This window comes from Thalia democratica, chromosome 8 (genome assembly GCF_965202585.1).
Source record: "Thalia democratica chromosome 8, ktThaDemo2.hap1.1, whole genome shotgun sequence".
Taxonomy (NCBI): Eukaryota; Metazoa; Chordata; class Thaliacea; order Salpida; family Salpidae; genus Thalia; species Thalia democratica.
The window spans coordinates 48,656,303-48,684,226 of NC_139172.1; the positions used below are offsets into that span (position 1 = coordinate 48,656,303).

The 27,924-nt window shown below is 26.3% G+C and overlaps 1 protein-coding gene across 1 annotated transcript; it reads left to right on the top strand.

Moving 5' to 3' along the window:
* Window positions 1-23,915: 23,915 nt before the first annotated feature.
* Window positions 23,916-25,952, top strand: LOC145843285 (cullin-3-like). The gene has a single exon (XM_082950748.1). The coding sequence runs from the start codon at window positions 23,916-23,918 to the stop codon at window positions 25,950-25,952; it is 2,037 nt and encodes a 678-aa protein (XP_082806874.1).
* The last annotated feature ends 1,972 nt before the right edge of the window (window positions 25,953-27,924 follow it).

The window sequence follows — 27,924 nt, forward strand, 5'->3', positions numbered from 1 at the left end:
TATAATTTCTATTTTTGGGTCTACTATTGTTCTAACAAAATAATTTTAACCACTAGAAAACACATTTTTTGCAAACTATGGATTTGGAGGGATTAATCATTTGTAGTTACTGCTTTTGTTCAAGAACTTGATTTTAATTGATTTTAGATTGTTAAGGCTATAGGGGGTCCAACTTGATTTTTACAAATTGATCTTAGTTGATAGATTTTAATCTCAGCTACAAGATACTTTTTACAGCTTAACAAAACAAAAAGTAGTTTTCGAGAGACAAGGGGTCAGGCCGGCCAGCTCAATACCTTCCTTATAGATGGTGGAAACTAAAAAGGCGAAAAAAAAAACTACTTCATTAAAAATCTATCTCCTCCTACAGTTTTTAAGCAATCTTATTCAAATTTTTACAATATACTCTTTAATAAATTTTAAATCATTTAAATGTAGGAACTTTTTTTTATTTTATAAAAAGGTCCCCTTTTTCCAAAAAAAAAAGTGTTTGTTTTTGAATTTTAGACCTTAAATTTGTAAATTTCAATTACTTGAATCTCCAACTTTCAAAAGCTTTAAACTGTGTAAATAAATATTGGCTAAAACTGATCAAACGAGCGCAGACTACAATCTCACAACAAGCTGACAATGTCTGAGACGTTGAGCTGTGAATGATATAGCTGTTTCATTTTTTCAACTTTGCCCACAAGCGGTCGCTTCAGTGCTTAGTACTTAAGCCCGCTTGTTTAAGATCAAAATAGCGGTTTCTCGCGACTATTCCTGCCTGATGAGTCCTAATAAGGACAAAACCGGTCGTAGGATTGTCTCGGATGCTGTTGTTGTTGATCTTGCGGTAAAGTTCATTGTTTATTATCGATGGCATAAAACATCTCAACATTGTTGATGATGGCCGAAATAAATATTGGCTAAAACTGATCAAACGAGCGCAGACTACAATCTCACAACAAGCTGACAATGTCTGAGACGTTGAGCTGTGAATGATATAGCTGTTTCATTTTTTCAACTTTGCCCACAAGCGGTCGCTTCAGTGCTTAGTACTTAAGCCCGCTTGTTTAAGATCACAATAGCGGTTTCTCGCGACTATTCCTACCTGATGAGTCCTAATAAGGACAAAACCGGTCGTAGGATTGTCTCGGATGCTGTTGTTGTTGATCTTGCGGTAAAGTTCATTGTTTATTATCGATGGCATAAAACATCTCAACATTGTTGATGATGGCCGAAATAAATATTGGCTAAAACTGTGTAAGGAAAGGTTTTTTTGAAAATTTGAGTTACCTAGCTTAAAAAACCTAGGAGAAAATATTTTTTAAGTGAAATGGATATTTCTGCGTTTTTAGCTTGCGCCTTTCATTAGGTCCCCCTATGGAACTCTACGGCTTTGACTGCTTATATCTCAAAAACTACTTTTAATTTTGTAAAGCTATAAAAAGCATCTGGTAGCTAAGATAGTATTCTATTAAATAAGATAAACTTGTAAAAAAAGTGTTTAATCCACCTATAGCCTTAATTGTAAACATTACTTAAAAATGTTCAACCTTATGGCTAGCTGTTCTACTGATTATTAGCTTAAAGTAATAATTTTTTTGTTTTTTCAAAACCTTATTCTGACTCAGGAAAGTTTATAATCACACAGATTAGTTTTTTTGAATTAAAGAGTGGCAACCCTGATATTAGCTAAAGTTAGGTGATATTCTGGTTGCCAAAAATCATGGAAAGTAAGTAAGTTTAGCAAAAAAGAAATTTTAGTGTTTTTTATTGTTATTTCAATTTCAAGTTTTTTTATACTATTATTTAAGTTTCAGGTTTTTCTTTTGTTCTTTCAATTTTAATAAAATTTAAATGTAAGTTTTGTTCAGAAAATTAGCAAACATACCATCTACTATTTTTAACTGTTAATCTTAACTAGACTTTAATAATATATCATAAACTTTCTTATTATTAGATTAATTTAGCAGCATATTAATATTTTTTAGTCTAAATTTTTTTTAAACTATAATTTTTCAAAATTCAAAAGTATATATTTAGATATAACACATAAAAGTTAAACTTCACACAATTATACGTATTTAGTAGTTAGTTATATAACATTGCATTATCGTACATAGTAGTTTTTATACTACTTATTTTGCAAATAACTTAGAGTATTAAGAATCCGGTTCCGAATCCGGGAGGACTTTAATTTGAAAAAAAAATCCGGGTCCGGTTCTGGCCGGATCTTAATTAAAAAAAAAATCCGGATCCGGTTCCGACCGGATTTTAATTTGAAACAAAGTCCGGATCCGGGTCCGGTACATCACTAGTCTTAACTATGTTGTCTCCAGTAAATTATAAACTGACTGCTTTACTTACGAGAAGCTTACAGTAATAGGTTACAAAAATTATTTCAAAGTTATCAATAAATAAACTTTGAATAAATGTAACAATTTTAAGGCTTCTGACATGTTATTTTTACCTACAACAATATCAAACTGGACTTTTTCTCCTTGTGCAAGAGACCTTGAGAATTTTTTCGGGTTGTTTTTGATGATAGCTGTATAATGAACAACAATATTGCTGTTCCGATCACCACGATGAATAAAACGGTAACCTTTGCGAACATTAAACCATACTACTTGAACACTTACTCTTATTGCTATAGTTTTTTCGGTTACTTGAGCTTTTTTATTGGCTGTTTGTGACGCTTTAGTTGTATTAAATGTTTCTGTGGGTAAGTATTGATGATATGACAAACACTTTGCTATGTTAACATTATTACTACTATTCCCATTTTATGATTTTCTTGGTTTAACATTATCTGTATCTTGATTATGTTGACGATAGTTGTAATTATGAGTAATACTATTATCTCTTAAAAGAACATTTTGTTGATGATTTAGACAAACTTGCTTATTGTACTTTATTTTAGACCTATAAGGATTTTGCTCATACTGTTGTAGTCTATCGTAATTAGCTTTCTTAAGTATTAATGCATTTTTTTATAAGCATTCCATGTGTCTTGTCCTTTTCTTTTGAAAACTTCTAATCTTTCATCAAATAGTTCAGTAATCTTGTCTTTGATCGAACAGGGCATTAAGTATGCAAGAAAAACTTGATTCTGCCCTGCTCTGGACATTTAGTCAAACTTACGGCTGTGGAAAATATTTTATCCAAGTTGGAATTATATCTAAAATTTCAGCTAACTGATTGTCTCTATTAATAAAAAAGTTTCTTAAAGAACTGTAATTGTTTTAGACCGTTCTGTCATTTTATAATAATCTGACAACTCTTTTCTTGACCAAGACCCAATAAAAACCTATACTTATCTATATTACTAAAAATACTTTTATTATACATTTCCTACTCGAAAAAAACATACAATATCATGAGGGTTTCTTACAAAGTCTAACCTTTTAAATTTTTTACTCAGACTTTGCGCTTTAAGTGTGTCGCTAAAACTTTTAAAACTATTTAAAAACTATTTTTGTATTCATCGAAAAATTTTTCGTGTTTTCTAGCGCCGCACGTTCTTATCGTTGTGATCTAGACTGCTTCAACTTATTATTCAACTTTTTAAATTTTATTTTGCAAAATTCTTAATTCTTCTTCTTTTGTTAGCTGTTTAACTTAGTTTGATTGGGAAAATTGTTGTTAAATTCTGTTTGGTTGATTAGATTCAACATTATCTTCCATCATTTCTGCTTGATGAGAGTTATTAAGATTGCGATCGTCATTGTTGTTCGTGTGCATTTTTTCTAGTGACTACTTAAAGATTCCTAAATCAGAAGATACAAGGTTTATTAAAAACACTCCAAGGTCTCAACTTTAACCAAATAGGCTATATTAATGATACTGGTAATGTGTATGTCTTAACTACGTGGTCTCCAGTAAATTATAAACTGACTGCTATACTTTCGAATAGCTTACAGTAATAAGTTACAGAACTTCTTTATAAGTTATGTATTTATGCAATTTAATTTATTTTAAATAATATTTTTTTAATTCAGAAGAACGAAACTATTAAATCACGACGCAAAAAATATCTATAAAAAGTATTAACAATCGTAAAGTTATATAAAATTCTAACATCAACTCCGCGATTCAGACGTTTTTCGATTCTCAAAACTGGTTAATAAAACGTCTTCAAGTAAGTAAAACAAACAACGCGTATTTAAAAGAGAAATGCCGGTATATACGCGTTGGAATAAAATTAACTTCCTTGAATATTAATGTTGCTTTGGGAATTGGTAAAACTGTTTTAAGCAAACTTATCGAATGCTTTTATTTTAACGAAAAACTACGTATTTATTCACACGCTTTTAAAATTAAGAAATGATATGTATATTTCATTACAGTGTTTAAATACTATGAACAGCTTGTAATTTAAACCAGAGGTTTGCTACTATTGGTTGAATAAACACGTATTTAGGACAATATTTAAAATAATAAATATTTATTCTCAGAATTTGGTTAAAAATATTATTCATTAAACAGAAACTAAGTTTTCATAACCAATTTTTTATTGTTTAATTTTTAAAGTTGAGTATCGGCTTTTGGCTATATTTTTTTTTACCCTTGTAAAAAGATAACAGAGTTGTAACACACTCAGTAAACTCTCGAATCTTTACTTTTTTTAAATTCAGGGATACTCAGTGCACATGTCAAGAATCAGCGTTTGATTATATACGTAATATCGATATCTTAAGTCGCAAATTATTTTACGCAGTAATTCATAAACCCTTTTAATCTGTGTTTAGTGGCGTAAATAAAACTTGAATAAATATTCTAATACTAATAAATTGTTAGATTATTTACCCACATCTTAGTTTTTTTGTTAGGCTTCGTTAAACTAAAATGTTAAAAGCTCACCACAACTTTAAAAATTATAATTTGAGTTTTTACACAACTATAGAAAAAACTAAATTTTTATATATTTTATAAAGTATAAACAAACTAGAGTAAAAAAAAACAGATTATATTGATATAGGATTGTAGGTGAGAAGAAAAGTTAAAATTATGATAAGAGCGACTTGATTAAAGTATCTGTTATTAAGCACGTTCTAGTAGATTGTACAACTACAGTTTAAGGTTTATTTGTGACATTATTTGTTTAGTACTAAGTCATTATAAATTTTCGTTTACTATGTTTCTCATAATTTAATATAAAATAATAATTAGATAATACAGAAAAATACTTTTTATGTATTTAAACTCTTTAAGTAGTTTAAACTGATACCTCAAAGTTATTATATTAAGCTATAAGTTTATAAAGTTAATTAAATTTTGTAGCTAAGTTATTTTCGTACGTAATGAAAACATACATTAATTAAACTTTTAAAGAAAATATTGTAAATATAAAAAATGTAAATTACGATTGTAACTTTGGTAAAAAATAGAGTAGAACAAAAATATAACTAAATAAAAAGGTTTTCTGTTTAGTTATTTATAACGAAAAAAGCAAATATATATTTTAAACTTTATTAAAAAATTTATTTCTACTTTTTAAAACGTTATTTTTTAATTACATTTTAGGGTTTGATTTTTTTAATATTATAAAGAGCTGAACATTAAAGTTAGTAGTTGTAACAAATGTAAACATGTAGCTTTATGTTACATATGTTACATAACGTTTAAATTAGATAAATTTGTTTTTATAATTCTATTTAGTGTAATCAGTTTTTTGTTTTTAGGTAGTTAAAAAGTGTTTAGAATAATATTATTTACTGCTATAAAATGTTTTTCGATATAAACTGTAGTGTTTTTTTAGTAAATGTAGTAATAATTTAGATCTAGAGCATTGGTCGGCAGCCTTTTTTAACTCGCGGGCCAATTTTCTCAGAGATAATTGCTCGCGGGCCGCACTTTTTAGAAAAGAGTCGTCGAGGGCCGCAGTTATCTAAAAATAATATAGTAATTAGTAGTAAAATACTATTTTAAACCAAAATAATAACGAAATAAGCAGTAAAGTAGCACCTTTAAAAAATTTTTATTAAACTAAGAGCGTAACTGTAAGTTTTTATAACAAAATCGATTATTTTTTTATTTTAAAAAACTGATATTTTGTCTAAAATGTAGCTTTGAGGGCAGCAGCTTGCTGACCCATGATCTAGAGCAGGGTTTCCCAAACTCATTTACTAAATCGCCCCCTTTTCAGAAATTTGAAAAATAATCGCCCCCCCACGATTTTAAAAAGTAGTTTATCTCTTGAATACAAACTTTTGAGCCAAAAAATTTGTGTTCGAAATGTAATTTAGTCTGGTATTTCTTATGCACGCACTTATGGGCGTGCATAAGAAATACCAGACTAAATTACATTTCGAACACAAATTTTTTGGCTTAAAAGTTTATGTTCAAAGTAGTTTGCAGGGCTTGAGAAAATAAGTTACATTTGTTTTGTTATAAGCCCAGTAAAGTGTATTAAAATACTTAAATATTAAAAAGACTTGTGTAATCAGTAATCAATCTTGATTAAATATGTATTGTTTTAAAACTAATGAAACTTTTAGGGTACTGGTGGACAACTTTTGTAGTCAGTAATTTATATTTACTTAAAAATCTTCTTTTGTTTCAATTCGTTATCAAAATGTAATTGCGGGCTGCATAATTTAAAAAAATAACATATAGAAAATTAAAAAACTCGAGTATAATTGTAATAAAATTATTTACTATTATCATGATCTAGGAAATACTAAAGTAATATAAAACTAAATTGAAAGTGTATTTTTCAAAATCATAAGCATCAAAAAACTAAATTTTGTTTATTTTGCACAAGTAGTTTTCAAGTTACTTTGCGGGTCGAAATTTGATTGGATCTGGACCGTACGTTACCCATCTGAAATCTTAACTGAAACCTGACATTGAAACTATCTCTCATTTACGAATTTCGGACATTTAGAAGTGAATACTAAGTAATTTATCTAAGCCGCACAAAACAATTAAATTATTTTATAAATAGGCATATTCCAAAATTAAATACCACAGATTAAAAAGCTACACAATAATGAACAGCTTATTTTACACATAATGAAAAAAATATTAAAAAGTCATTGCTAATCTAGTTTTAGGAAGTTTGACCGACTGGTTGATTATCTTACATGAAAAGTGGTTTTATAAATAGCTTCTGTTAATGCAGTAAAATTATTAATTTTAATGCTAAGATGTTATATAAGCAAGTTAGTTGTAAAATTAAAGGTTTAATTTTAAACTTTTTAAACTATATGTTTTGTAGTAGAATACCATTAAATAGTATTTGACTTGGAAAAACCTTTAAGAAACTAAACTTTAATTTTACACTTTTTTCTTAATTTAAATTCAAAAAAATCAAATGTTTTACAGTTAATTCTGTGAACAGAAAGTGATCAACTAAAAATTCTTTTAATTATGTTAAAACTTTGTTTCGTAACTGTAGCAGTCTTTTTGATAGCTTATTTAATACTGTTTATCTTTATTTTTTCTCTAGTTAATAGCCTATAAAAATTTACCAGAAGAAAATAGTGAAAAACTAAAAGCTAGTGTTGAACTATTAAAACAAACAACATATTCAAATTGCTAAAATATTGAAAAATAAGATGAAACAAAAAAACAGTTGTGTTAATAGTTTAAAATTACTTAATATTTGGATTTTCTAACAATAATAAATCAAGTTAGAAAATAAATTTGAGTTTAATAATCTTTTAAATGAAAAATTTTAAGTCATTTTAAATAGAGACATCAATTCTATACTCTTTTAAAACCAAAAAATAACTTTTGAAATAAAAACTTTAATGGTTATCAAGGTTTTTTTTATTAATACCGATTAAACAAGTAATATTAAAAATATGCCAAATAAGTTTATTTTAAACAAATATTTTAACCACTATGCCATAAAAACTTTTAAGGTAATGTAAATCGACAAATATAAACTACAAAATTAACCAGATTAAAACAAAGCTATTAACATATTTAAAATATAAACCATTTTATAAATACAGTAGACTTCCTCTTTAACTCACACTTGGAACAAAATCATTAAGTTTAAACTCAAACATTATTACCATTTTTTTACAAAATGATAAATTTAATATATGTTATATGCAATAACATTAAGAATAAACATGAAATCAAACAAAACACAAAACAAACATTCATAAAAAAAAAGATCTATATAAGCTATTAAATTTTTTTTTTGTTTTATTAATACTTAGTTAGTAATAGACTTGATTTAAGTTAAGTTTAAGAAAATATAAATTTGAACTTTTTTTTGGGTAAAAAGTGCGAACTCAAGAGGACGTCTACCGTAATTAATATTTATTAGGCATTTAGCAAACCTGTTATAGAATAAATAACTTAAAAGAATTTTTAATATAAAAAGACTACTTAAATACAATACAAACCAGGTTAAATAAGAAGTACTTAAAAAGATAAAATAAATAAAAAAAACTTTTTTAAAATAATGTCTGCTACTGAATTCTAATATAATGCGAAGGATGAGGTTCTTGAATGCTTGCAAGTTTTTCTAATCTGATTCTAAATCAGTCAAATAAAGCCTCAAGTCACCTCCTTTACAAATATCTAGATTAAATATTTTGCTCAAGATGTTGATAACTAAACTGAAAGCCTTATCAACAACATAGCTAAAATGAAAAACTATACACAACAATCTAAATTCCTCTCAAATGATTGGATATTTTTGCCTTAGTTTATGTTGAATCCAAAAGCTTTTATATCGTTCTTTGGAAAAAATACTTAAGTTCAAGGTCAGTTTGTATATCTGGGAAGGTTTCCTGTGAGTCGTTTATTTCAAAAAGATCTTCCACAAAGGGATACATATTTTTATCAATATGATAGCTTTTTTGTGTCAAATCGAAATTTTAGTACTTAATATGTTGAAATTGTTAAAAGTTCCAGATTTTTAGATTTATTTTTGCCTAAATTGTCAAACTCCAGGTTTTTCTAGGTAAATTGGCAACCCTGTATAGTTTTATTTCTTAGTCTAACTTAATGACTTTCAAAAAACGATTGGAAATATCATGAGATGATAGTTAATATAGAAAACATAGATTTTTACAAACCATTTATGATCCTAAATATTATATATGTAAGGTTAAAAAATAGTAAGAGGAATTCCGATCGTCTATGATCTATGTAATTGTTAAATAAGAAAATATATAATTTAAATATGTAATTAACTTGAAAGTAGGAGTCATAAGTACTTCAATTTTTTTTCTCTTTATTTTACAAAAACACAATAAACTTTTTTGTTTAAGTTTTACCTCAGGGTCAAGTATTTAATAGCAAACTAAAATTAGTAAAAAAGCAGGATAAAAAATAAAAATTTTATGACAACCCAAAATTTTAAAATCGCCCCCTTTTCGCCCCCTTATTAGTTATCGCCCACCCTTTCGCCCCCTTACTAATTATCGCCCCCCGAATTACTAAAATCGCCCCCAGGGGGGCGATATCGCCCACTTTGGGAAACCCTGATCTAGAGCAATGAATTAGCAAGCAGTAATTTGCTTTTTTCACGTTTAACTTATAAAAGCAAGTGTCGTAAATTATTTCTCAAGTCAGGTTTCTTACTTAAAAAACTGTTGTTGTTTTGTTTATGTTTCTAAAGTTTTCTTAGACATTGGATGTTTAACTAAAAATAAAATTAAAACATAATTTAAATAATCAAAAAAAAATAAAGTAAAATAATAATAAATGTTGATATTTTTCATGTATTTTATGTTAAAAAACTTTTGGAGCTAAAACTCAGAATTATGCATAAAAAAACAATTTTTATTATAAGTTAACAACTATTTTTTTAATAATTTTTAAAAAGTTACAATTTTAACGAACACAATAAAAATTTTAAACTTTTTGTACTTATTTAAAAACACATAAAAATGTTTTTTAACTTGAAAAAAAAATCTGCGTTTACTGTTTAAACATAAAATATAAATTAAAGTCAAATGGTGAAATGTATATATAAGACAAAAAATAAGTAATTTTACAAACTTAATATATAATCTGTATCAGTAGTTTTAAAAATCAGCTCTTGATCTCATCAGCTATTAATCAGTAAAAGCTATAAATTTGTTTATTTTTATTTACCTTTTTTTTTTCTTTTTTTTTTCTTTAATCGTAAAGGCTTTTAAAATAAAATTTTAACTAGAAAAAAAAAACTAGTTTTTAAATGTGTGTAAGTTAGTGTTAATATTATGTTTCAGAAACTACATTAAAAAAAACTTTATGGAGTTTTTCACATCTTTTTTTCTTAATTCCATATTGAAAAGTTGATGTACTGTTTCTTTAAAACTGTAAGGTATTGTGATATTATAAGTCGTACGATGACTGCTTATAGCAATTGTTGTAGAAATAAATATATCAAGTAAAATTACTTGAGAACGGCATTTAAACAACAAACAATTTTATTTATAACAATGTATTCCGAATTTTCGGTTAAACGTCGTAAATTTATTTTAATTGTCTAGATTATGAACATATCATATATACACACAACCAAAAGAAGCTTTAAATAATTTCCAAGAGCATTGAGACATTGAAAAAAAAAAATACAGTGAAATTGTTTTTGAATTTCAAAACTTATATATGCGGTTTTGTTTGCAGATAGTTTATTATATAACCTAAAATTAGTAATTTTTTAAATTGTAAATGTATTTATTGAAGTATCTAGAAAATCTTTAAACTAACTTTAACTAATTTCTAAATTAAAAATATCTGACTCACTTTACTTAAATTGTAAACAGTACAAAAACAGTATTAAAAATAGTTTTAATAGTTTTAGCGACACACTTAAAGCGCAAAAACTACATTAAAAATTTAAAAGGTTAGACTTTGTAAGAAACCCTCGTGATAGTACAAGTTTTTTTGAGGAGGAAGTGTATAATGAAAGTATTTCTAGTAATATAGAAAACTAAAGGCTTTTAATTGGGTTTTGGCTAAGAGAAGAGTTGTCAGAAGATTATAAAATGACAGAACGGTCTAAAAGAAATTACAGTTCTTTAAGAAACTTTTTTATTGTTAGAGACAATCAATTAACTGAAGTTTTAGATAAAACTCCAGTTTGGAACGGCTGTACACACTTTATTAAAATATTTTCCACAGCCGTAAGTTGGGCCAAATGTCCAGAACAGGGCAGAATCAAGTTTTTTTTTCTTGAAAACTTTGAAAAAAAAGCCCTTTTCGATCAAAGATAAGATTTCGGAACATATTGATGAAAGCTTAGAAGTTTTCAAAAAAAAAGGGCAAGCCATATAGTATGGATATAAAATAATTTCATTAATACTAAAGCAAGTTAATTACGATAGACTACAAAAGTATGAGCAAAATCATTATAGGTCTAAAATAAAGTGTCATAAGCAAGTTCGTCTATATCATCAACAAAATGTTCATTTAAGAGATAATAGAATTACTCATAATTACAATTATCGTCAACATAATCAAGTTAGAAATAATGTTAAACCAAGAATATCATAAAATGGGAATAGTAGTAATAATGTTAACATAGCAAAGTGTTTGTCATATCATCAATACTTACCCACAGAAACATTTAATACAACTAAAGCGTCACAAACAGCCAATAAAAAAGCTCAAGTAACCAAAAAACTTTAGCAATTTGAGTAACTGTTCAAGTAGTATGGTTTAATGTTCGCAAAGGTTACCGTTTTATTCATCGTGGTGATCGGAACAGCGATATTTTTGTTCATTATACAGCTATCATCAAAAACAACCCGAACAAATTCTTAAGGTCACTTGCACAAGGAGAAAAAGTCCAGTTTGATATTGTTGTAGGTAAAAATAACATGTCAGAAGCCTTGAACGTGTTGCATTTATTCAAAGTTTGTTTCATACATAACTTAAAAATGATTTTTGTAACTTATTACTGTAAGCTACTCGTAAGTAAAGCAGTCAGTTTATAATTTACTGGAGACAACATAGTTAATACTAGTGATGTACCGGGACCGGATCCGGACTTTGTTTTCAAATTAAAATCCGGCCGGAACCGGATCCGAATTTTTTTTCAAATTATAATCCGGCCGGAACCAGATCCGGATTTTTTTTTTTAATTTAAGATCCTGCTAGAACCGGACCCGGATATTTTTTTCAAATTAAAGTCTTGCCGGACTCGAAACCGGATTCTTAATACTCTTATGTTATTTGCAATATAAGTAGTATAAAAACTACTATGTACGATAATTCAATTTTATATAACTAACTACTAATTAATTATGATTGTGTGAAGTTTATCTTTTTTGTGTTATACCTAACTATATACTTTTGAATTTTGAAAAACTATAGTTTTAAAAAAATTTATACTAAAAAATATTAATGTGCTGCTAAATTAAAATAATAATAAGAAAGTTTATGATATATTTTTTAAGTCTAGTTAAGACTAACAGCTAAAAATAGTAGCTGGTATGTTTGCTAATTTTTTGAAGAATATTTACATTTAAATTTTATTAAAATTGAAAGAACAAAAGAAAAACTTGAAATTGAAATAACAGTAAAAAAAGCTTGAAATCTAAAGAACAATAAAAAACACTAAAATTTCTTTTTTGCTAACCTTACTTACTTTCCATGATTTTTGGCAACCAGAATATCACCTAGTTTTAGCTAATATCAGGGTTGCCACTCTTTGATTCAAAAAACTAAGCTGTGTGATTATAAACTTTCTTGAGTTAGAATAAGGTTTTGGAAAACCAAAAAAGTTATTACTTTAAGCTAAAAATCAGTAGAACAGCTAGCCACAAGGTTGAACATTTTAAGTAATGTTTTCAATTAAGGCTATAGGGGGTTTAACAATTTTTTTACAAGTTGATCTTATTTAATAGAATACTTTCTTGGCTACCAGATGCTTTTTATATCTTTACATTTAAAAGTAGTTTTTGAGATATAAGCAGTCAAAGCCGGAGAGTTCCATAGGGACCTAACTTAAGGCGCAAGCTTTAAACGCAGAAATATCCATTTCACTTAAAAACTATTTCTTCCTAGGTTTTTTAAGCTAGGTACCTCAAATTTTAAAAAAACCATTCCGTACACAATTTAAAAGCTTTTGAGTGTTGGAATTTCAAATAATTGAAATTAACAAATTTAAGGTCTAAAATTCAAAAAAAAAACACTTTTTTTTTTGAAAAAAGGGAAATTTTTTTCAAAATGAAAAAAATCCTACATTCAAATGATTTAAAATTTATTAATTAGGATATTGTATAACTTGAATAAAACTGCTTAAAAACTGTAGGAGGAGATAGATTTTTAATGAAATATTTTTTTCTGCCTTTTTAGTTTGCACCATCTATAAGGAAGCTGGCCAGCCTGACCCCTTGTATCTCGAAAACTAATCTCGAGTTTTGTTAAGCTGTAAAAACTATCTGGTAGCTTAGATTAAAATCTATTAAATAAGATCAATTTGTAAAAATCAAGGTGGACCCCCCTATAGCCTTACCAATCTAAAATCAATTAGAATCAAGTTCTTGAACAAAACTGATTAAAAAATCACAAAATATTGAAAACTGGATCATCTCAAACTTATTCAAAATCTAAACAAGAACTGGCCAGAGTTTTTCAAAAAATCTTAAAACTAGTCTGAGTTTTAATAAAAAAACTAAACTAGCCTGAGGCAGCCTTAGATTTTCAAAAATCCCAAAAAAAAATCTAACTAGCAGGGTTGCCACAGTTTAAGTCAAAAAGAAACTATCTTTAGTGGGTACAAACTAGCCTGAGTCTAAAATTACTTCCGGACTGTTTCAATATTTACTTACTTCCGGAATAAAGGTAACATAAATTTCAAGTTAAGTTTCATTTACAACTATGGTTTAATTAATTTTTATTTTTAATGGAAAATTAAAAAGTAATCGCTTACTTAATAATGTATAATTTAGAACACTATGTTTATATATAACATTAAAACATTGGTTAATCATCATGCAAAACTTAATTACTTTAATTAATACATTAAAAACAGTCAAGGTAGTTAACTAGAAAATTTTGTCTCAAAAAAACTATGAGAAATAAATATGTTTGTATAGTACAAGCGTTAACTTGAGTTTCTCTAATATTTTTTTTTATTGATTTTAACCTGTAGTGGTTTTATAAAAGGTTAGGTAAAGTTCCACTTAATTGGATATTCCTACAATATTTGTTTTTGTAGATGCAGATGATTTTTCATTTAAATTAAAGTCTGAGAACAATTAAATATTTAAGCTTTTCAGTTTAAAAAACTTAGTAGTTACAACAATTCACTAAAAAATTTAAATTAAACCCAACCATAAAAGTTTGTGTTGATCAGCTCTAGATCAGGGTTTCTTAAATTAGACCAAGTTGCCTCCTTGAAGGCTAATATAAAAAATTTAGGGGTCATGAGCAGCAAAAGGGCCACACGGAGGCGTAAAGAGCAAAGTAGAGAGGTGACCTTGAGGACATAACTTGAAACTGAACTAAATAGTCTGGACTTATCTTATGTGGACTTTATAATACATTTATGAGATATCTTGTTGGATATAAGTGGCAATACCTTTTGGCAAAAAAAATATGTTTTCTCGTATCAAATTTAAATGAGCTTGCGAATTAACAACCAATTTTTTCGACGTCTGGCCTGCTGAACTAAAGACATGCAAATGGCTTACTTGAATATAAATTTAGCAAACTATTGTAATAATTTCACTAATACTTAAAGATATTGTATAAATAGTTTATTAAATACCACGCAATCGAGTTGTATTTTTTTTGTTTGATCAGTTAATTATTTTATTTAAACAAAAGGGCGAAAAAAGGACAAATGAAGCATTTAAAAATTTTGAGTCCATTGAAAGTTGTATTTCCTTGTCAACTTCTCTACTAAACTTTTGTCCATCGCCTGGTCTGTTTGTCTGGTTCTGCGCTGATATGAAGCTTCCCATTCCGTTTCCTAAAATATACGTGTTTTAATTATTTCATTTTAAAAAGTTAAGTATAATTAAAGTTAAATTTTTTTTGATTTTTTTAACTTAATAGTTCAAAAGATTATTTATAAAACCAATTATATTAATATATTTTATATGTTTTTTATAGGTACATTAATCAATACTTAAGCTACTACTTTTATGATGCATAGCTATCAATTAAAAAAAATTTAGCCTTAAATACCTAGTTTTGTAAAATTATTACCAAAATGGCTTTACATTTAAAACTTGTCAGAAATTTATAAATACTTCAAAATAAGCCTAGTTTTTACAAAAAAAAACTTATCTGAGTCAAGTTGAGCTTTTGTAAAATATAAACCAGTTTTAATTAGGTAAAGATTGAAACATTTCCCTTAGCAACCCACAAACCTTTAGTTTATGTTCATTCTAATTATAACTTATAATAAACAACACTTTGACTAAAAAATTGAATATTCTACAGTATCTCACTAGATTTTATTTAATTAAAAAAATATTACCTTATTCTTTAACAAGTGACCTCCATCACATGAAGTTTCTCATTTCATGGAAGAAGTTTATCATCAGAGGTCCCTCTTATCCTTTTAAGTTGCCAGGCGTTCTGATCTCTGTTAGAGTTTTTTGAACAGATGTGAAAGTATTCACCGTGGTGTTAGTACTCTGAAAAAATATTTTTGTGATACTAATAATTCCATTCAAAGAAAACTGTTCTTGATGACTTTAAATTGTCTTTAATTTTTGAATAAAAAAAAAATCTTTTCAAAAAAAATGTAAATCAAGTTTTCAGTAATTCTTTTATAAAATAAGAAAATAATTCTTCTCAATTTATTTAATATTTATCAAAATCTAGAATTAATACAGCCTGAGACTTTAAGAAATCTTTAAGCTCTCCTGAATTTTTGCAAAAATTAAAACTTTCCCGCGTTTGATAGACATACTCAAATATCCTGACTTTTACTAAATTATCCTGAAGTTTTTTAAACTTTCTTAAATACCCAAAGTACCCTGAGTGAGAGGCAACCCTGAGCTGAGATTTTTATAAAGAAGGTTAGCCATTCTTTAGGTCAAAAGAACTTTCCTGAAAAAACGTTACTTCAATCATAAATTTTTGAAAGTCCTTTAAAAAGTTTTTAATACACACAAAATAAATCAAGGAGACTTTTCAAAACTATTAGTTTCAAAGTATTAAACTGTTAAAAATTGAATATCTAAATTTAATATGAGATTCAAATAAATTACAATTTTAAAATCAAAATAAAACTACCCTGAATTAAAAAAATCACACTGGCCAGTGTCAAACTGATATTTTCAAAACTTTCAAATTTTGACTTATTACGAGTAAATCAAGTGACCAAGGGTTGCCACATGTTTCTAGTATAATTCTTGCATGCATTCTCCTTTTATTTTAGGTTTTTGAAATTACAAGTTATTAAGTCTATTTTAGTTTAAATTTAAGTTATAAGTTAAAATTTATCTTAAATAGTAAAAGAGCATAGAAAAGATACTCAAAGCTACTTAACATGTTTTTTATAAATAACACTTTTATGATATGGAATAAAAAAATTAGTATATTTTATTTTGAAATTTAAAATTTACTTTTAAAAATATTTAATCTTTTTAAATTTTTATGTTTCTCCAGGTATTTTGGTAAGTTATTATCAAAATTAAATATTATTTTTCAAATTTCTCAAACTATAGAAATTTCCAAGTATTTTTTACCTAAATTTTAAATTATTATTTTTTTAGGTGTCAAGGTTGTTTAGCAACCCTGGAATTTGGAAGGTGTGGCAATCCTAAGAAATATTAAAAATAGACTGGATCATTCTAACAGATAAAACTTAAAAAAAACTCTCACTGTTTTATTAAATTTTTGATTTTAAACTTATCAGAAATATAATTATTTGTATTTTTGTATCAAATTATTTTGTATGTTAAAATAGTGCTAAAAAAATTGTAATATACATTATATTTCATTGTAACAATACATAGTAATTTCATTAGTAGCACAATGTTTAAATTAGAAGACTTGATGAAATCAAATAAAAGCTCTATACTAACCTTTTCCATGTATGTATTTGAAATTTACTGTAAAAAATTCTAAATGAGGTTTTTCTAAGAAAACGGATCTTACATTTTTGATTAAATCAAATGAAATGTATTGGAAGTACGAAAATGGCTGTTTTTCAACAAGTTGGTTGAAAAAAATTTATCAGGGCTATAACTTGCTAAAATATTAAATTTCATTCTTAAAAATAAATAAACTAGATTAAAATTTAGTTTTTTTTTTAGCGATACTTGAATAATTTATGTACTCAAAAATAATTTGTACACGAGTGTGCATCTATGTACACCTTAACGACCACTGGTTTAAAGTAATTACATTTGTAAGTAGTTTTGTTAATCCTTAATTTTAGGCCCTGATTCAAAAAATAATAATGAAAATAAAGCCATATTGTTCATAAAAGTTCTAGAAAATTCTATAGATATAGTATATATAGTCAAGTGTGTGTTTTTATTTCCTTTTCAACAAAGTTTGTGAACAACACAATTGCTGTCAAGTAAGAGTTGTGATTTTTTTCTAATAAAATTTTGTAAATTTATCTACTGAAATATTTACAACAGTTTAATTTTTTAACCTAGAAAATATATATAGAAAATAAAAACTCTAGCATAAACTTCAGTAATAAAAATAAATAAAAATTTTTTTTTAATTAAAAGATGTGTTAATTCTTTGTATTAAATCATACTCACAAGGTATTTTAGTTTCGTTTTATTAATTATGTTATCAATATTGTGACATTTTTAAATTTTATTTAAACCTTTTTTAAAGTAAAAAAAAATCATATATTTTTATTTTTAAAGTTTATGCAAGAGTTATCATTTTATAAGGGATTTTTATTTTGTGTGTTTTTTTTCAAGTTTACCTAAAGGTTAACTAATTTATAATTTTTATTTTTGTTTTACTAGAATTATTCCTTGAGTCCACCATTGAAAAAAACTAAAGTTAATTTTACCAAATAAATTTTCTATTTAAAAACTGCACCTATGTTAACAGGGTAGCTACTTAACTTAGTTAACTGAAAAAGCCTGTAACTTGACAATTTAGGCTAAAAAAAGCATTAAAAACCCTGGAAATGAAGAAAACTTAAAAAATACTTGGAAATCCTGGAATTTTGAATAAAAATCACTAAAAAACATGGTAAAATCTGAAATTTTTAACAATTTTTACATGTAAGTAGGAACTTTTTATTCCATACAAATTTTATGATATAAATGAAAATTTTGTGTCATCATCAAAAGTTTTCTACCAAAAATACATTTAATGTACCTTTACAATATCTTTTTAGTGTGATTATATATTTTAACACAGTCTTTAACCTCAAAAATCAAGTTTAATCTATAAATAGACTCAAAACAAGTACCTTAAGAAAACCTGGAAAATTTTGAAAACTTGGAGAAAATTTTCCTAAAGTGAGTGGCAACCCTATGTAAATTTTAATGCTTATGGTTTTTTAATAATTTTTTGAATATTGAATTTTGAATTAACTCAGAAAATAAAAGTTTGATCTCATCTAATAAAACAAATTTTAGTAGGTATAGCTTGAAGCAACAATCCTGAAAAAAGTTTGTTTCAAAGTTAAATACTCAGGAAAGTTTTAATTTTGATTTCATGATGATTCAAGCAACTATGGTGTTATTTATAAAAAAATAAGGTAACTTTAGGTATTTCTTAAAACCTTATTAATTTTTATAAATCTCTAAATAATTTTTTATTCGAGTAATTTTTGAGTCTACCATTAAAATATCTGGAATTTTTATAAACTTATAAATTGTTTAGATAATAACTACATATGTATTTACAGGTATGTTACTTTACCAGGAAATCAGGAAAAATCTGGAATTTGACAATTTAGGCCAATAGAAACTTTAAACTTGAAAAATCTTGAAACAGACTTGAATACAAGAAAATTTGAATTAAAAATACTCATAAACCTAAAAAACCTGTAGTTTTAAACAATTTATATGTAAAATAGAAAAATGTTATTACAAAAAAGTTCACAATATAAATTAAAATTTAGTGTTATCATCAAGAATGTTCTATTATAAACTTATTTAAAGTACCTTAAAAGTATCTCTTTATGATTTTTATACAAATTTAAACATTTTTTTACCACAAAAGTCTAGTTTAATCTAAAAGTAGACCCTAAAACAATAACTTTAAAACCTGAAGAAAAATTTCCTAAACTCAATGGCAACCTTGTGTTAAATTAAATGCTCCTGTTTTTTAATGGTTTTTTAAATATTAAATATTGAAATAACCACAGGAAACAAAAGTTTATTCTCATTTCAAAAAAACGAATTTTAGCTGTTAGAGCTTGAAGCAACAATCCTGAAATAGGGTTAATTAAACTTAGAAACTCATAATAATTTGAAAATCAGTGTTGAATTTAATGCTTATGGTTTTTTAGTGATGTTTTGAATATTAAATGTTGAAATAACAACTGGAATTAAAAGTTTAATCTAACTTTAATCAAACCAGTTTTATGTGTTATAGCTTCAAGCCACAAACCTGATAGATTTGATTAATAAGTGTGTGTTTTAAATTCTTTTTCAACAAAGTTTGTGAACAACACAATTGCTGTCAAGTAAGAGTTTTGATTTTTTTCTAATAAAGTATTGTTTATTTATCTACTGAAATATTTTTAACATTTCAATTTTTTAACTTATAAAATATCTATAGAAAATAAAAACTCTAGCATACACAACTTCAGTAATAACACAACTTCAGTAATAAAAAAAAATAACAACTTTTTTTTTAATTTATAAGTTGTGTTAATTCTTTCTGTAAGATCAAATGGTTTGTATTAAATCATACTTACAAGGTCTTTTAGTTTCCTTTTATTAATTATGTTATTAATATTGTGACATTTTAAATTTTTGTTTAAACCTTTTTTAAAGTAAAAAAAAACATATATTTTTATTTCAAAAGTTTATGCAAGAGTTATCATTTTATAAAGATTTTCTATTTTAATTGTTTTTTTCAAGTTTACCTAAACCTTAGCTAAATTATGATTTTTATTTTTGTTTTACTAGTATTATTCCTTGAGTCTACCATTAAAAATAAATGGGATATTATTTTATACTAAATAAATAGTCTATAAAAATACTACACCTATGTTAACAGGGTAGCTACTTAACTTGGTTAACTTAAAAGGCTGTAACTTGACAATTTAGGCTAAAAAACATTGAAAATTTTGGAAATGAAAAAATCTTAAAAATACTGGGAAAACCTGGAATTTTGAATAATAAAAATCAGTAAAAAACATAGTAAAATCTGCAATTTTTAATAATTTTTAAATGTAAAGTAGCAAAATTTTATTCAACACAAAATTTATGATAAAGATAAAATTTTGTGTCATAATCAAAATTTTTCCACCAAAAATACATTTAGATTACCTTTACAATATCTTTTTAGTGTGATTATAGATTTTAACACAGTTTTAAACCTCAAAAATCAAGTTTAATCTTTAAATAGAATCAAAACAAGTACTTTAACAAAACCTTGAAGAATTTTGAAAACTTGGAGAAAATTTTCCTAAAGTCAGTGGCAACCCTGTGTAAATTTTAATGCTTATGGTTTTTTAATGATTTTTTGAATATTGAATTTTGAAATAACTACAGAAAATAAAGGTTGATCTTATTTTTTAAAACCAATTTAAGTTAATATAACTTGAAGCAACAATCCTGAAATAAGGTTGATTTAAAGTTAGACACTCAGGATAGTTATATTTTTGATTTCACGATGATTCAAGCAACTATTGTGTTAGTTATAAAAAATTAAGGTAACTTTACGTATTTCTTAAAACCTTAATAAGTAGACCTTAAAACAGGAAGAATTTTAAAAACCTGGAAAAAACATGTCTCAAATATACAAAAATATAAAGTCAGTGGCAACCCTTTGTTAAACTAAATGCTTTTTATTAATGATTTATTGAATATTTAATGTTGAAATAACCAAAGGAAAAACAAAGTTTAATCAAATCCAATAAAACTAATTTTAGGTTTGTGAGCTTGAAGCTTCAATCTTAAAATAGGGTTGATTAATAGTGAGATACTCAGGATAATTTAAGACTTTATAAGTCTCAGTTCAACTCAGGATAGTTTTTTTTTTTTTTTTTTTGTTTTCAGGATGATTCAATCCACTATGGTGTCATTTGTAAAAAAAAAGACTAATTAAGGGTGTTTTTAAAAATTCATCTTTTTTAAATTTCTAAATCATTATTAAGACATTGTTGTTCAATATCGAATTATTAGATATTTTTAGCCAAATTTGATTGAAATACTTAATCTTTCTTGATTTAAAATATTTTAAGATTTTAATAAAAATTATTTAGAAATATGTAAAGTATTAGAAAAAATCAAGATGATTAAGTTTTGTTAAAGGTACTCAGGACAGAATTAAGTAAGTTTTCCGAACACAACAGATATCACAGGATAAGTTTGGTCTGTAAGGATAGTTTTTTGACTTAGTTAATGGCAAACCAGTCAATTTTAAAACTGACTAAGGTTTAAACACTCTTAGAAATAATTAAGTATAGTATTTTAAAAACAAGTTGTATTTAATAATGTTCAATTTTACCTAAAGCTTATCTTAGCTTGTAATTTTTTTTTATTTACCTGGAGTATTTCTTTAGTCTACCATTAAAAAAACTAAAATTTAATTAACCTAATAAATTGTTTAACCCAAAGCTAATCCTATATTAACAGGGTTGCTACTTTACCTGAAAATCAGAAAAATACCTGTAATATGACAATTAATAAAAAAAACCTTGAACTTTAATTTTTAAAAAAGACTAAGAAAAACCTGGAATTTTGAATAAAAATTACTCAAAGATCAAAAACGACCTAGAATTTTAAAAACTTTTACATGATAAGTAGAAAAATTTGATTTGACTCAAAGTTTAAGATAAAAATGAAAATTTTATGTCATAATCAAAAGTTTTCTATTAAAAACGCATTTAAAGTTCCAATAGATATCTTTTATACTATTTAACAAAGTCTGTTACCTCAAAAATAAGTTAAATCTAAAAGTAGACCCAAAAACAAGTACTTTAAAAAAAACCTGAATGAATTTGAAAACATCTGTACAATTTGCTTAAGTCAGTGACAACCTTGTTCTAAGCTAAATGCTTGTGGTTTTGTAGTTATTTTTTGATTATTAAACTTTTAAATAACTACAGAAAATAAAAGTTTACTCTCATTTCAATAAAACCAATTTTAGGTGTTAGAGCTTGAAGCTACAATCTTAAAATAGGGTTGATTGATAGTTAGATACTCAGGATAATTTACAACTTTTTAAGTCTCAGTGCAACTCAGGATAGTTTTTTTTTTTGCTTTCAGGATGATTTAAGCCACTATGGGGTTCATTAGGAAAAATAGGATAATTTTAGGTATTTTTAAATACTGTTATTCTTATTAAATTTTCTAAGTCATTAATAATATATTGTTGTTCAATATTTGATTATAAGATATTTTTAACTAAATTTGTAAAATTTGTTTTAACGTTTATTGGTATTTAAAAATTTTTAGATTTAAATATAAAATTGTTAAGAAATGTGTAAAGAATTAGAAAAATTTAGGATGACTAGGTATTGTTAAAGGTACTCAGGACAGATAAAGTAATTTTACAAAATACAAAACACTTCTAAAGTATAAATTTAGTCTGTAGGGGTAGTTTTTGGACATAATTAATAGCAAACATGTCAATTTTAAAACTGATTAAGGAATAAAGACTCTTAGAAATAATCAAGTATGGTATCTTTAAAACAAGTTGTTTTAAATTATGTTCAAATTTACCTAAAGCTTATCTTAGTTTGTGATTTTATTTTTTTTTTACCTGTAGTTATTTCTTAAGGATACAATTGAAAAAAAGCTAGTTATATTAAATAAATATTTTAACTGAAAACTACACTTATGTTAACAGGGTTGCTGTTTTACCTTGAAAACATGAAAAACCCGTAATTCTACATTTTATGCTTAAAAAAATACTCTAAAAACCTAAAAATTAAGAAATTTTAAAAAAGAACTTGATAAACCTGGAATTTTGAACAATATTTACATATTAGGTTTGAATATTGAAATAACACCAAAATATTAAAGTTTAAATTCATTTACATATAGTAAATTTTAGTTGGTAGAGCTTGAACAAAGAATTCTGAAATACGGTTGACTAAAAGTTAAATACTAAAAATAATGTAAATTTTTAAAGTCTCAGTATAATTCAAGTTTTTTTTTTTGTTTTTAGGATGATTCAAGCAACTATGATGTTATTCACAAAAAAAAAATTAGGGTTATTTTAAGTATTTAATAAACCTAATTTTTTTTAATAAACTCTAAATCATGAATGAGATTTTGTTGTTCAATATCTAATTATAAGACGTTTTTAGGCAAATTTGTTCATACAAGTTCTTAATTTTTGTTGTTATTTAAAATATTTTAGATTTTTAGATTTAAACAAAAAACATTTTAAAAGTATGTTAATAATATGTTAAATAAGGATTAAAAAATCGAGATAACCAATATTTTTAAATATAGTTTAAAACTACTCAGGACAGATTCAAGTGTTTTTGTTGAACATAAAAGAGATCTCAGGATATATTTGAGTAAAAATAGTTTTAAAGTTTTATTAGTAGGCTAGTTGTTTTTATTAATTACTTATGAGTTATATCAAGTTTGGGGTCAAAAAAAATCAGGATAATTTTAGGTATTTTTAATATTTACAATAACTCATGAATTAAAAATCGTTGTTCCATATTCATATATAAGATTTTTTATAGACAAATATGTAAAAAAAAAAAAAAATTATTGTTATTAAAAAGTTTTTTAATAATAAACCATTGCATTTTATTCTTGTACAGAGTATTTCTTTTATATAACTAAAACAAAATAAAGTTGAATGTACATGTATTAGTAAAAACTTTAAACTATTTTCTAACTCTTTTTGAATTTTTGTAGAAAGCTTAGTTGTAAATAAAAATGGCAGACCCAAATGACAAAAAATACAAAAGTTGCAGTGATGAGAGATTCTATGAAATTGTTTTTGTTGAAGGTGACCTCAAAAAGTTTAACGATGAGCACTGGCACCCTGAACTCAGTAAGTACAAAGATTTAAGGCATGAAAAGTGTTTGAACAACTTAAGACTGGGAACAAGGCACCATTTAAAAGGAAGTTTCGGTGACTTTGAGTATAGCGAAGGTGATACAAACATGTGGTACAATTCGTACGACTGCACACACCACCAACACGCTGAAGAGATGTACAACATGTTTGTGGAAGAAGTTCATAAACATCTTGTGGAAAACGTTTTGCCGAAACTCCCACCGGTTCAAGATGAGAGCTTGCTCCAAGCACTTGCTTTTAACTGGAACAATTTCAAAACAACAATTGACACTTTCTCAGAGCTTTTCAAGCATCTTACGCTTTGGATTGAAGATGTTCCAGAAGACGAAGTGCCAAAAGACGGAATTAAAAAGATTGGCTTGAATGGTTTCAAAAATGAAATCGTTATGAATTTAGATATCAAAGAAAGGTTGAAGACAATTCTTAGTCAAACTACTGACAATCACAGAGCTGGCATGGAAGTTAATTGCGACGAAATAAAGACTCTTTGTGACATGCTAGTCGAGATGGAGTGTTACGAAGAAGTTTTCGAAAAAAATTTCTTAGAGCAAGCAGAAGAATACTACTTAAGGGTCGCAAGTGAAAACATAGTTGACATGTCGTCACACGAGTACGTTGTCGAGGTCGAAACTTTAATTGCAAACGAAAAAGAACGCACAGGTTCGTACGGTAATGAAAAAACTACTGATAAGACCAGAAGCGTGTTACAGAAAATTCTCATTTCTGACCAATTGCAAGCAATAGCTCATCGCCAAGGATGCGGCGGAGTTCCGAGAATGTTCGAAGAAAAATCGGAAGAACAGCTCAAGAGTGTGTACAAAACTTTCAAAAGAGTCAAAGGTGGACATAAAATCATGCAAGACTGTTTGGCAAGTTATGAACTAGCAGCAGGTGAAAAATTGTTGGAAGAAACGGCTATACCATCACAAGCCGCGAAGAAAGTCAACGGATTGGTTGAGCTGAAGAACACTTGTAATAGACTTGTGACCAACTCCTTTTCCGACAACCATGAGTATAAGCTTGTGGTCGACGGCACCTTTAATAAAATTGTCACCAACAAAAAAGTCTGTGAACACTTGTGTATTTATATTGACATGAAAAAAATTAAATTTTACTCAGATCAGAAACAAAATGAGATGGAAACAGTTTTAAATCACTTCGAGACCATTTACAGAAAAATAACCGAAGAAGTAAAACCTGATTTCAACGCAGCTTTTAAAAAGTATTTGTGCAAAAGAATCGTGAGGCCCAAATCTCCATACATGGCTTACGACAAAATTATTGTTGATTGGTTGAAAGAATTCGGCCACCCGTACGACTCAAAAGAACCGATCAAGATAATAAAAGACTTCGAGGCGTCCAGAAAGTTGAACAAAGCCTTCAGGAAAGAAGAAAATCCTTGCAGAGATGTTAATTTGACTTTCAGAGTAGTGAGCGCTCGCACATGGCCTGCTTATAAAAGGCTTGACGCAAATCTTATACCTGCGGTTGTAAGAGACGGCTTTGAAAGATTTCAACAGTTCTACCATCATAGAACGGAGGAGAACACATACAAGACTTTGAGAGTTTTGAACAAGAACTTTTTAGCCGAAGTAAACTTAGACTTACCAGTCAAAACATACACTCTGCAGTTGTACTCTTATTACCAGATACCAGTTATTGAGCTTTTCAATCAGAGAAATCAATTTACTTTCGAAGAGATGTTAAACCAAACTAATTTGCCGGAAAACGATTTAACGGAAGTACTTCGTTCTCTAACATGCGAGAAATCCAAAATTCTTTTGAAGAATCCTTCTGGTAATACTTACTCACCCACTGACAGCTTCACGGTCAACCAAGGTTTGGATCATGAGTCCGACAGGATCTACGTCCAAATGCTTCCGAAAGCTTAAATTTGGCGGAAACAGCGTTTTTAGTTATAGGTTAAAAACTTTAAAAATATACATGTTCATTGTATAAATATAAATAGTGATATATTTTACAATTAAAATTATCTTTTGTTAAATGAAAATTTCTAAAATAACATTTTTATATAAGTAAAATAGTTTAAAAAATTTAGCACCACTTTTACTTAAAGCTTCTGTTTAACTTTTTTAAGGCATATTTTGATTTTGAAACAAACTTTGTTTTTTTTTTTTGAAACTCGTTTCTTGTTCTTATGTCGAAGTTTTTTAGGTGCAAATAAATTAGTTTATATTAGTAAAATGTTTTGTGTATTTTTTTATACTTACATTAATCAGATTTAAAGTGATTTATATTATAGTACTAATATGTAGATAAAATATTAATCATTGTGGTGTTTTAAAGTATCATTTTTTAAACAAAACTACATAACAAAACGAAAAACCACGAGTCTAAAGAAAGCCTTGAATAAATACTTTTCAAAATCGGTTCAAATTTTATGTTAATAGGAATCTGATTGAAGATCAAAATACGACCAAATACTAATTAGAAATAAAATTTTAATCATGCAAGACTTAATACGCATTAAGAATTAAAATATTTTATACTAAGTTTAAGATACAGATAATTAGAAATATTAAAATAAATTTATAGACAATATTTTTTTTTTTAAATGGCAATTTCAAAGCTTCATACTAAAATGAGCTGAACAATAGTGTTCGTAACTTTTCAGTCCTGATTTATTTAGCTTTTATTTAGCTTTTACGTATAAAACATTCGATATTGCTATTCTCAAGACCGTGCTTACGTTATTTTAAGTTATCCACCTACCTAAATATAGTATCTGATTACTAAACTTAGGTTTAAAATTTCAAAGGTTCTTGAAAAATGCCAAGAACTACTGTAAAATGAAATTTTATTTTTTAAATAAAACTTTTTTTTTGTGAATTTTAGACACATGTTTTAATGAAAAGGTGTTTTTGCACGAGTTCCATCACAATCAGCATCTTTAGTGACTATTTAAAATTAAAAAACCTAAACTGTGAATAGAATTTTAGTATTTTCGATGGTAACAACGTTTACTTGTAGTAAAGAATTTGTTATGAATTATTTAAATTAACAATCTGATTGTTAGGTTATTTAAAAAAGTAAAATTTTACATATAAAATCATGTTCCTGAAATAGATACAGATTTATCGTTACTAGTTTGAACTTAATATAGTGACAATAAACAAAGCTGTACAGTGTTATCTAAAAATTGTAGCATATATTGAAAACAGTGTATGTGGTAACACAAGTAACTTTAAACAGGTTGTTAACTAAGTCGTTAGAGTGAAAAACTCGAGAAAAACATCCATTAGTATTAAAGTACATGTTACTATCAAATTTAATATCTAAATATTAAAATAAAAATGTAGTTCTACCTTTAAAATTTATCATAAGCCGTTATTAATGTAATTAATACTATAATACTTACACCGTTTGCAGTACTTGGAGCATTATTAAAACATAATATGCGCAGAAAACTAAGTTTAAATATTTTAATTCAATAAACCATAATTTTAGTTTTTATTTGACGAAAGTAAGTAAAAGTTTAATTGTTTTTTTGTAATAATTTTTAAAAACTTTGAATTGTGATTTTCGTGTAAAACAATAACCATAATAGTATTTTAAATTGAGAAACTATTATAAAAAATTTAAAATATTTTAAGTAGAGAACAAACAAAAATGAAGCATGGCATTAGTTTTAAAACTTTTTAAAGATTTTACCATACGTCATTGACATAAGCGAACATAAGTTGGCTTTGAAACTCAATACATTTTTTGGTCGTTATGATTTACAATTAAAACTGTCAGTGTATGAACTATTTGTAATGAACGTAAATCTCGTAAAACTATTTATGATTGTGTACATATGTGAATAAGTAAAAGCATGTAAACTTTCTAAATACTTATACTACC